This window comes from Ruditapes philippinarum, unplaced genomic scaffold (assembly GCF_026571515.1).
Source record: "Ruditapes philippinarum isolate M1 unplaced genomic scaffold, ASM2657151v2 ctg1071_1_1_1_1, whole genome shotgun sequence".
Taxonomy (NCBI): domain Eukaryota; kingdom Metazoa; phylum Mollusca; class Bivalvia; order Venerida; family Veneridae; genus Ruditapes; species Ruditapes philippinarum.
In genome coordinates, this window is record NW_026855856.1 from 152,751 (window position 1) to 165,000 (window position 12,250).

A 12,250-nucleotide genomic window follows, 5' to 3' on the forward strand; every position below is an offset into this window, starting at 1 on the left:
TTTTACATGTATTATCTTTTTCATAATAGTCTCTCGATGTCCATTTTATGTTTTGTTTTTGAAGAGAATAACGTACATTGTGTCTATTATGACAATATTTTAATGATATGCATGCTATTCACCGTTTATCTTTGTGAAACGTACAACTTAAACATTTAAATCGATATCAAGACCTGTAACTTTTTCATATCGTTCTAGATATCGACGAATGTGAACAAAGAACAGCTGATTGTGAACAAAATTGCATGAATGAACCTGGGTTTTACAATTGTTACTGCAATTCAGGATACACTCTAAATGATGATAGATCATCTTGTGAGAAAGGTTTGTTATTATATTATATTTCAGCAGCAAGCACTAAATTTTCCTATGACATATATATCATAAATACAAATATGCAATAACAGATTAATGTAGTGAAATTTAATTAGCTTTATACAGATAATAGAATAGTATTTGGCAATACAATTTAGAACACTTCGATTTTCAATCTGTATATAATAAAAATGTAATAATGACAAATGGCACATACATACCTTTTTCTGTCGAATTTCACGTACACTGTAACTAAAATATTTAACAGAAGACATTTTTCCATTCTTATGGCATCAGTTAACATGTAAAATACATATATACAGTCCTTTTTTATTTTTAAAGTATATGTTAATACATTACATTTTGTTACAGCAATCGCAATACTTGCCAATGGTTCCTATTAATTTTATATCTATTTTACTGATTTTAGCACACATAATGTTACTTTTCACTTAATTTTACTAAAAAAAATTATGTTTATACTTCTTATCTGTTTTTAGTTTCAGATCCATGTTTGCAATTCCAGAACTTGAACTGTTCCCATTACTGCAATGCTCTTGATGTAGGTTATGCTTGTGGGTGTAGAAAAGGGTTTCAAATCTTACCTGATAAAGAGACATGTTCAGGTAATTACGACAATGTTTGATACTATTCAAAGCAAGTTGCTTACTTTTGTAGAAATGTGTTCACTTGTATTGTTAAATAAATTGCCCACTTACGTAAAGAAATGCAATTTTGGCTGCAAAAGAATACTTTGTGTAACTGTTCATTGCCACTAGGCATTATTTCGAAATATTCATGTATTTTCCTTAAGTTTTGTGCATTAAAAATAATTATAAATCCATATAAATTTCAATATATAGAGTATTTATATAAGTCTACAGTATTTCAAACAAAATAACAATTCATAATATCAACCGTTTAATAAAATGCCAATGTCTTTATTATAATTAGAGGTATATAAGAAAATATTTAACATACAACCTTGTAATCAATACTTGAATTTGTAGATGTCAATGAATGTACCGACGCCGATCTTAATCTTTGTAATAATGTTGCGTCCTGCAGAAATACGTACGGGTCTTTCACTTGTGAATGTCCAACAGGGACGAAACTTGCAAATGACAAAAGGACATGCTTAGGTAATCTACACATACTTTGTAGCAAAATCTCATAAAGTTACATGCATGTTCTGATATGTATGGTGCATTGCATTTAGATTTAGTTATTCTAATTTTTCATGTAGGTATTTCTGACAACATATGAAATATTTGTATGATATTCTTTCTGTTATTAAAGCTTGTGTACAATTTTCAATTCAATGATTGTGAATGCTTAATACCAAAGTCAGTGATTTTTTCGTACAATAAAGTGGATATATTTCAAGGATTTTGAGTTTTGCAAATCACGTTATAAATATCATGATTCTACAGTTTATGCTTTTCAAATATATTTTTACAGTATGCGATGAATTCCATTTTGGTAAGGAATGTTCTCAGACATGCAGCTGTTTACACGGAGTTTGTGATAAGAAAACTGGTAAGGTTTATACAAAAATATTAAATTTTACTTTCTAGCAGTTTTTCTACATATTTTGATTATTTTCCGTATAATAACTATAATGTTAGATTTTGAGACTTCATTGAAAAAGAACTTAAAATTGTAGTCATTTTCAAAATTCAAATGGCCATGTGATTTATATTTATTTATATAATATCTGTAATGATTAATTTGATTAAACATATGACACATAAAGGGGGTTATCATTCCAGAGAAATGATGGTTCAAAAGAATACAAGAATCGTTTACATCGATTTTAAAATTTTATTAAAATTAGACACATCTAATTTGAGACACTATTATCTATGTAGCACGAGTGTACTTTGTCTCCGAAAGAAAATCTGAAAATATTGAAGACATTAGAATAGATATGATATCATTATTTTACTTATGCACTGTCAGGAGAGACTTATTTTTTTCTTTGTTTGTTTGTTTGTCATTACGTTAGGCACTGATGAAATTTAACTGAAGGCATTGTCTTTTATAAAAAAAGAAATACGTTTAAGTAAATGGATACGTCTTTCCTATTTCAGGTTGTGTATGTGATTCTGGTTGGATTGGAAATAACTGTAACATTGACGTTGACGAATGTACAGCTGGTCTTCTACGGTGTTCTGCTGCTAATACAAGATGTGTTAATACAGCTGGCGGAGCTGTTTGTTCCTGCAAAACTGGCTACATGAATATCTCTAATCAGTGTATTGGTACAAGTTGCCATAAATATGTTGTTTCTTTTTTTATAGAAATTATATTTAATCATTTTATATGATATTTATGAGTGCTTTAAAATTCAATTCTCTGTTCAATCGAGTCGACTTGCTCGGCAAAATCTTATACCTGAATATTTATGTTTGAAAGAACGGAAAACAGATGTATAAACAAATCATTCCTATGTGTTTTAGATATAAATTTACATGTCCTTCAAACATTTATGGTCGATGAGTTTAAAATTTTGATAAAAAAACAACAACAACAGCAAAACAAAAACACACAACAAAAAAGCAGCGACAACAACATCAAAACATAAACGTATAAATGAATTAAGCTATTAAATGTATGTGTATTTTATCAATTGGATAAGGTCATTATTATTATTATTATTGGTCATTATTTCATTAAATATTAATATATTTATACTCGCTACAAAATAAAACTTACATCGGATTTAGAAAGAAAACTTTAGGTAAAAATACTTGAACAAAAAATCTTTATTTATAGATGTAGATGAGTGTAAAGAATCTGCAATGAATAAATGTGATCAAGTTTGTGTCAACACTAACGGAAGCTATACATGTAAATGTCAACAAGGTTTCACCATGCTTGAAGGATCGTGTCAAGGTAAGATCAGTTTTAATGTCGACACTTATTTTAAAAAACTGTTTTTAAAATTTTATGCCCCGGTCACATATTCACGGAAAACGCCACGGAAGAGCTACGGTCTAATCGATCACGGATTACTACGGACATGTGAAATTCCATAGTCTACTACGGTTCAAGCACTGAAATACAACTACGTAGTTCGGACGGATTTACCGCCAAAATTTAGGTAAAAGCCCCGGGAAAGCACGGATTGTTACGGAGCGACACGGTTTGATACGTAGCGACACGAATCAGGACGGATGCATTACGGATGCACTACGGTCTGCTACAGTATAAGCACGGGTTAGTACGAATAAGAACGGTCTGATACGGAGAATAACGAATCTCCACAGATCTATACGGACCTATTATATCCGTCGTCAACCTCTTGCATGCTCATTTTCAAAATGCGTTTAGAAAGCGAATTGCAGAGTTCAATGATTCTGGCGGAGAAGATTCAGCGTCATCGCGTCCGGCCCACGAGACATTTCGGGTCCGATTCTAGTGAAATTCTTGTAGGACGCCGAATCCTCAGCAACAGAGTCTCATACTGGCCATGAAGAGGTCTTCATAAAGCCAATCTCTAGTCTACCATCTTCTCTGTCTTCTCTTACCTGATTTAATATATAATCATCAATGACAAATTTTGATCAATACTGCTTCTCTTTTGATTTTAAAATTGGCTGTTCATTTTACAATTACATTAATTATCGTGAATGTGTGTGTTTTGAAAATATGTAAAAAGCTTGTAAATTAATCTTATTATCACTCAAGGGCCAGCGTCCGAGGCTTATGAGACTACGTTTTATGTTCATATTTACTCCAATTTCACAATCTAATATTTTGTAAAACATGTAACCTTAAATGTTATTCTATTTCTTATGCATTTTATTACTATATATATAATTATATAATTATATTTTTATCTCTATGCATGTAATCAAGCAGCTTGATCACTGCCTCCGTATTCTGATCCATATCAATGTACAGTTGCAGCCAGTTAATGACAAATATCTTTTATTAAATGTTCATGATTATCTTCCCATCATGAAAACGCAAAAATGTCTGTTTTTAACAAGAAGATAGTATTTATACCATTGAAAATGTACTTGATACTTAATTTATCCGTACTAAACAGTGGTGGTCCGTACCATTCCGTACCGTTGCGTAATGCAACGCAATAAACCGTATAAGACCGTGCTTATCCCTGCCCAACTTTTCTTCTAGATATTGATGAGTGTAGCGGAATAAATGACTGTGATCAGATATGTGATAACACGATAGGAAGCTATAGATGCTCTTGTCACGATGGATATGCTCTCAATCTAACAGAAAGAAAATCATGCAGTCGTAAGTATTATTTTTAAAAATAAAATTTGAAATTTCAAACAACGTTTGAAGGGAAACTTCTTTTCAAAGAATGCTATACACATTTGATTTTAACTACCCCAAAAATTTAATAAAAAATAAAATGGCTATAACCAGGCATACTTGACATAATATCATAATATTTGAAAAAGGCAATTACAGGATCAAGAATTTTTACTTTATTTAATTTTGCATAATTAATTGATTTTAATTATTTAATTCAATCCTAACAATTATTCATCTAATTAAGCTATTTCTATAGTTGCAATTCAAATTGTCATATTTTTTAATTATACGAGTATAAAAATGTATATAATATATAATAATATAAATATTTTAATAATACCTGGAAGATATTCTTATCATTTTTCCTTAATTATTGTTATTATCATTATTATTATTAATGATATTATCGTCTTGATACATATATAAATCCAGAGTATTTTTAGTATTTTTTTCATATGCTAACACAGACATTAATCTTCAAAATTACAGATGTATTTTTTCATTTTCAGCCATATATGTGTGTACAGAAGAAAATTCATCAACGTGTGGGGATAACGCATTATGCATGATGCAGGACAGTGAGATAGAATGTCGTTGTTTTAAAGGATATGTAAAAAATAATGACATTTGTGTTGGTAAGTTATGTAAAAATACAAACAATATAGAGGTTATTGATATACATGTCTGTATTCTTTGTAAAAGAGTCATAGTATGAAATTATCAAACAATTTATCATTTTTAGATATGCTATGTATCTCAAGGAACACAACTGCGCGATTTTGTCTCACCTTTTTTATTTTAGTTTAGATTCTTTTTCACATTTATTTACATATAGCATGTAAAGATATTATATACTTCTTTCAGACATAGATGAATGCAGTGAAACGCCTTGTTCCCACAATTGCATCAATACTAATGGCAGTTACACGTGCAATTGTCAAATCGGATATTTCCTTAAGGAAGACAAGGTCACATGTCAAGGTTAGTGATTTACAAGGAATGCCACCAAAGTCGTTTTCTTTGTGCTTTTTTTTAATTTTATCTTAAAGTAATGTTACAAATTAGCTTAGGATTCCACTGAGTGTTGCCACGCTTTTCGCTCAAATCGGGCTAAGAATAGCACCAAAATATGATTTTCATTTTATTTCTGAGTATACTTCCTTCTTTACGTTTGCATTTTTCTCTGTTTATGTGCTCCCGCTGATCAATGTAAGAAATTCACATGTTTTAGGCTCAGTGGAGTTCCTTAAAGGTTATTAAGAGTTATTAAGTAATATTTTTAACAGCAAAAACGTCTAATATTCCATCGGATAAATTATATACAATTCTTATCTTTAACTCATCGAGTCATATTTTCAGTTTGTGACTTATTCAAGTATGGCACAAATTGTGAAGACATCTGCACTTGCGTAAAAGACAATACGGACTTCTGTGACCCCAAGACTGGGCAATGTTATTGTAAAAATGGTTGGACTGGTGATAAATGCGATGATGATGTCGATGAATGTACGAATAGTGATGTTGTTTGTCCTTACAATTCTGAGTGTTTTAACACGCCTGGCAGCTTTAATTGTAAATGCAACATAGGATATCTTCAGGTAGCCTCTGGGGAGTGCAAAGGTATTGTTATACACTTTTTTCTTACAAAATTATGGGACTTACAACTACATGCACCTGTTGAAAAATTATGTGATGTTTATGTGATGTTGATTTATTGAATAACAATATATTTCAGTTTGTGATAATCGACACTATGGAGAAAACTGCAACAGTATTTGCAATTGCCACATCGAAAACACAGACTCCTGCAATCATACAAGTGGCGTATGTACATGCAAAAAGGTAAAAATTCTCCCATACATAAATGTTTTCGAAAACTGTTTATATCATATTATTTTTAAATTACAAATGTGTTTAAAAGTTGTTTCAACTATTTTTACAACGGAAATAATACATTTTTGACTACTGTAACAAATGTACTCTTCTTTGTATTACACATCTATTTATTTAATAAATGCTACAGAAGTACATAAAATGATTTAGTATCGTGATGGTAGAATCATTGACATTTGTATTGCAAATTATTTTCGGAATTAAAGTACCATCTACTTTCTATTTCTGGGATAAAGTCTTGAATAATGTATAAAAAAAAACTGTAATTTTGATACTTACGCGTGATAAATTGTATTTTTTCCATTGTGCCTTTTTGTATAATGTAGGGATGGACAGGGGAAACATGTTTGGATGACATAAACGAATGCGATACTGATTCATGTAGTGATGTTTCACATTCTTTCTGTGAGAATAGAAATGGGTCCTACGAATGCATATGTAGAACTGGATTTCGAGTTTTTGAGAATTTCTGCAGTGGTGAGACATCCAATCATTTTCAAGTCAAGTCATAGTTTATCATAGGTTCATTACAAAAAGAAACATAATCGAAATAAAATACCAAACAACAAATCAATTGACAGTATTCGCTGTCGGTATAGTAAGAAAGATAAGGTAGGGTTACAAAAAAATATGATAATATGAGATATAATTGTCTAGTTTAAAGCAGTTCAGCTTTGTACAATTATGGTTATTGTCTTTAGTCAGGTGCTGTTTTCTAGCGGAAGTCATTCATGTGCTTTGTTATTCTGTGCATTTTCAGACATGAAATTCATAGAATATATCCTGTTCAACCCATAAACTTTAGTAAGAAAATGTATAGAAATGTCCATACTATTCATTCTGGTAGGTAGCCTATAACTGTATTTTAACAGAATTAAAATTATTGGATATACAAATATACATGTAAATCTTCCAGATATAAATGAATGTGAAGAAGATGCTTTTAACGCTTGTGAAATTTTCATTGTGGTTGCTTCAAAGGATATTATATGGTTAATAATGTGTGTAAAGGTAAAAAAACTCTTGTAGTTTGATGAGATATTTAACAAATGTATAACATAAGTATGTCGTAACGAAGAGCTCGTATAAGACATTAAATCAGTGTAAAAAACGAAATCGCTTAAGCTGGCTATATACTAGCTAGAACTGTCAAAACGACATGCTTGAAGATGTTGCATGTCGTTTCCATTGAACATGCTCCTGAACGGTAGAAGTAACTGCAAGCCATAATACACAACCCACAAAACGTTTGAAAAGTAATCATTTTATTTTTTAAAAGAAATTCATGAAAGACTATGAATGCCTAAAGTACATATGAAGAAACTTCTTAATACCGTTATGATATATATGTATTTTGTTTACAGAATGTTCCGGCAATACGTTTGGTGAAAATTGTACGGAACAATGTGATTGTGTGGCAACAAATGTTGAAAATGTTGAGCAGATGTGTGACACAGTGACTGGAAACTGTAGATGTAAATCTAACTGGAAAGGAGAAACTTGTGCGGAAGATGTGGATGAATGTGAAGAAGATACAACATTGTGCAATGATAAAAACAATACAACGTGTGTTAATTTACACGGCTGGTACCAATGCAATTGTATTAAAGGTTTCAAGGAAAATGCGGACGGACATTGCGTTGCAGGTAAATGTAACGTAAAATGCCGCTAGAAATCAATGACAGAAATGAAAATTGATACAGGTTTTTTAAGACATTAAAGGTGAAATTCACTTTATATGCAAATGACAAAACTAAACGATAAAAACATGTGTGTGATTTCTTATTTTCCATTAACCATAACTAATGTAGATTATATGTCTATATCCCATTGCTTTTACGTATGTCTAGTTATTTCCGATGTTATAAACTTTTTATGTAAAAGATGTTCAACTGGACGAGAAAATCGTTTTTTCTCATAGAGACGTACATGTAACTTCACATACAAGATTTGTGTAAGATTCACAAAGAATATTAAAAATGTCCTGTAGTGAAAAGTAACAATAAGGACATCATTGTTAAATATTTAATTTTGTTATTAATTTCCTTTAACAGAATGCCCAAGGAATACTTTTGGTGAAAATTGTACAGAGCAATGTAACTGCCTAGCAATAAATGCTGAAAATGAAGAACAGACATGTGACACGGTGACTGGAAAGTGTAGATGTAAATCTAATTGGAAAGGGGAAACCTGTGCGCAAGATGTGGATGAATGTGAGGAAGATACAACATTGTGCAGTGACAAGATTAATACAACATGTGTAAATACGCACGGCTGGTACCAATGCGATTGTATCAAAGGTTTCAAAGAAAATGCTGACGGACATTGCGTTGCAGGTAAGTATTATTGAATAAAAGAAACACTAGAGCACTAAATAAGCAATGTAGTGTACTACAAAGCAATGCAGTTTTTGTATGGATGTTCTTTTTTTAAGAAATGCAATGTAAATCATAATGATTAAAGTCCTTTCATAGGTTTTCAAAGGGTACAAGGAAAATGCAGGCGGATGGACAATGCGTTGGAGGTAAGGCCTACTGGGAAAATATCATTTTACATTAAATGAATACTGAACAAACAAAATGAACAAGTCATTTGTATGATGAAACTAAAGTGATTTTGTATAGACAGAACTTGAGTAATAACTGAATTAGATAAATAAGCACAATGCTATATTGTGTAAGATTTTTAACGTTTTTATGCTCCCCGAAAAATTTCGGGGGAGCATATAGTCGGCGCCTTGTCCGTCTGTCCGTCTGTCCGTCCGTCTGTCCATCCGTTGTCTTGTCCGGAGCATAACTTGAAAACCCTTCTAGATAATTTGTTGAAACTTCATACAGTGGTAGAGGGCATCGAGGGGGAGTGCAGTGTCAAAGAACCATAACTCTATTTTGCCCGGTTTTTGAATTATCTCCCCTTATAGAAAAATCTTGTCCGGGGCATAACTCTAAAACTATAAGAGATATCAACATGAAACTTTGTAGGTGAATAGATCTCAATGGGTAGATGTGCAGTGCATAAGAACAATAACTCTTTTTGTCCTAATTTTGGAGTTATTGCCCTTTGTTAATTTTAATACTTTGAACTTTGTCCGGAACATAACTTGAAAACCCTTGGAGATAATTTGTTGAACTTCATACAGTGGTAGAGGGCATCGAGGGGGAGTGCAGTGTCAAAGAACCATAACTCTATTTTGCCTGGTTTTTGAATTATCTCCCCTTATAGAAAAATCTTGTCCGGGGCATAACTCTAAAACAATAAGAGATATCAACATGAAACTTTGTAGGTGAATAGATCTCAATGGGTAGATGTGCAGTGCATAAGAACAATAACTCTTTTTGTCCTAATTGTGGAGTTATTGCCCTTTGTTAATTTTAATACTTTGAACTTTGTCCGGAACATAACTTGAAAACCCTCGGAGATAATTTGTTGAAAGGTAGAGGGCATCGAGGGGGAGTGCAGTGTCAAAGAACCATAACTCTATTTTGCCCGGTTTTTGAATTATCTCCCCTTATAGAAAAATCTTGTCCGGGGCATATCTCTTAAAGTATAAGAGATATCAACATGAAACTTTGTAGGTGAATAGATCTCAATGGGTAGATGTGCAGTGCATAAGAACAATAACTCTTTTTGTCCTAATTTTGGAGTTATTGCCCTTTGTTAATTTTAATACTTTGAACTTTGTCCGGATTATAACTTGAAAACCCTTGGAGATAATTTGTTGAAACTTCATACAGTGGTAGAGGGCATCGAGGGGAGTGCAGTGTCAAAGAACCATAACTCTATTTTGCCTGGTTTTTGAATTATCTCCCCTTATAGAAAAATCTTGTCCGGGGCATAACTCTAAAACTATAAGAGATATCAACATGAAACTTTGTAGGTTGATAGATCTCATTGAGTAGAGGTGCAGTGCAAAAGAACCATAACTCTGTTAAGCCTCATTTTTGAATAATCTCCCCTTTTAGAAAAATCTTTTCCAGGACATAGCTGTAAAACTATAAGAGATATCAACATGAAACTTTGTATGTAGATATATCTCAATTGGTAGATGTGCAGTGCACAAGAATCATAACTCTACCTTGCCTAATTCTGGAGTAATTGCCCTTTGTTTATTTTTACTTTTTGAATTGTCCGGGACATAACTCGGAAATCATAAGAGATATCATCAGGAAACTTTGTAGGTTGATAGATCACATTGATTAGAAGTGCAGTGCAAAGAACTGTTACTCTGCCTTGCCTAATTTTGGAATTATTGCACTTTGAACTTTCTCCAGGAACATAACTCTGAAACTACAAGAGGTGTACTTTCCTGTGTCCAAAACCTATTCGGGGAGCATCACCCGGCTCAAACCGGGCTCTTGTTTTATGTCAGTCTGTCACTCGAAAATGTGTATTCTTGAATCATGCACGATTTGGAATCAAAGTATATTTTATATTATTCTTTTATATTTTTTTAGATAGCAGTTTTTCAACGGATATTCCTAAAGGTAAAGCATATATATTCACAATTAATTTTGAAATTTTTAACGTAGAAGGTAGTTTGTTTCTATTATGTAATATCCTGTAATAAGATATATTCTGGTTGGCAAAATTAGCACTATTGTAGACATGGTTTTAGTGGGACTATTCATGGACGATAGTGGTAATTGCAAGGTTGGAAAGAATAACAATAGTGAAATTAAGTACGGGTCAACATTTAACGGCCACCGACATAACAATAAACATTTACATTCATACTTTGCGTAAATAAAATAAGTGTATAGTTATGTAGCGTTTCAAACTCGTTTTGATGACAGTTGTCCTTAACAAATTTACGATACTTTTTCAGTTACTGGTGTAACGACATTTAATTTTAGTATTACAATTCACACGAGCTCATTGGCAGGAGTTAACATAAAGTCAGCGAATTCCTTCGATATTGTGAGAGGGAAAAAAGCGTAAATATATATTTTCATAAGAAATTGAAAATGTATATATCTTGTTACATATTTAAACTAAAATATACATCATTTTCATAAGAATTGTTTTTATAAATCTGTAACAAAGACTCGAGCTCTAGATTTCATTAACAGTGTCCCTTCTTTCAGCTTGGCTTTTTACTGCTTTTTAAGTTATAGTGTATGTACACGCTTTTGTTATTAATGAGAGAGTAATAAAATTTAGTTATTAAACTAATTCAAAACATCAAATATCCCTTTTTCTTTTTCAGTTGTTGGGTTTTTACTCTCGTTATACAGCTGCCGTGATTCAAATATTTATTGTTGACTTAAAGTAAGTTCAAAACATAACGATTCATACATAATGATTTCATTAACCGTTAATTATAATAAATATCGTTAGTGTAGGCAGATTTTATTTATGAAACATTTGTAAACAACACGCAATTTAAATCCTAAAATAAATAAACTTAGAGCTATAATGGCTCATTGTATAGCATATATATGTTAGATTATTTTACATTTATAGATTATAATTATTGTCATTGCAAGATTGCATATTGGATAAAAGAATCGCAACATTCAAAATGACATAGAGGATATTTGTTTTGTTCAGTGTAAGATCCGAATATATTTCAACGAATGAGCATCAAAAGAAATATGAACTTTTGGTGTTCACGAGGTGAAATATTTTTTGATCTTACACTAAATTAAACAAATTTTCTTTCTATTATACGCAAAGAAACGTTTAAAAAGACATTTTAACATAATGCTAAATGAAAATCGCGCTAAATAAAAAGCAACGTTACGTCATT

The 12,250-nt window shown here is 31.6% G+C and overlaps 2 protein-coding genes across 2 annotated transcripts in view; both read left to right on the plus strand.

The window, feature by feature from the left end:
* Nucleotides 1-7,458, plus strand: part of LOC132744616 (uncharacterized) — a gene marked incomplete at its 3' end in the record, with an annotated part of 50,871 nt that extends 43,413 nt beyond the window's left edge. The window contains exons 46-58 of the mRNA XM_060733376.1: nucleotides 199-324; nucleotides 816-941; nucleotides 1,326-1,457; nucleotides 1,777-1,854; nucleotides 2,409-2,579; nucleotides 3,094-3,213; nucleotides 4,462-4,584; nucleotides 5,118-5,243; nucleotides 5,473-5,589; nucleotides 5,968-6,228; nucleotides 6,344-6,450; nucleotides 6,828-6,978; nucleotides 7,418-7,458. Coding sequence (XP_060589359.1) covers nucleotides 199-324; nucleotides 816-941; nucleotides 1,326-1,457; nucleotides 1,777-1,854; nucleotides 2,409-2,579; nucleotides 3,094-3,213; nucleotides 4,462-4,584; nucleotides 5,118-5,243; nucleotides 5,473-5,589; nucleotides 5,968-6,228; nucleotides 6,344-6,450; nucleotides 6,828-6,978; nucleotides 7,418-7,458 — 1,679 coding nt within the window. The remainder of the gene's footprint in view (nucleotides 1-198; nucleotides 325-815; nucleotides 942-1,325; nucleotides 1,458-1,776; nucleotides 1,855-2,408; nucleotides 2,580-3,093; nucleotides 3,214-4,461; nucleotides 4,585-5,117; nucleotides 5,244-5,472; nucleotides 5,590-5,967; nucleotides 6,229-6,343; nucleotides 6,451-6,827; nucleotides 6,979-7,417) is intronic.
* A 3-nt stretch (nucleotides 7,459-7,461) lies between these two features.
* The window catches only part of LOC132744617 (protein kinase C-binding protein NELL1-like), a 5,629-nt gene continuing 840 nt past the window's right edge, over nucleotides 7,462-12,250 (plus strand). Inside the window, exons 1-6 of the mRNA XM_060733377.1 lie at nucleotides 7,462-7,512; nucleotides 7,866-8,147; nucleotides 8,556-8,837; nucleotides 10,956-10,985; nucleotides 11,327-11,433; nucleotides 11,708-11,769. Of these exons, the coding sequence (XP_060589360.1) occupies nucleotides 7,491-7,512; nucleotides 7,866-8,147; nucleotides 8,556-8,837; nucleotides 10,956-10,985; nucleotides 11,327-11,433; nucleotides 11,708-11,769 (785 nt within the window). The 5' untranslated portion in view covers nucleotides 7,462-7,490. The remainder of the gene's footprint in view (nucleotides 7,513-7,865; nucleotides 8,148-8,555; nucleotides 8,838-10,955; nucleotides 10,986-11,326; nucleotides 11,434-11,707; nucleotides 11,770-12,250) is intronic.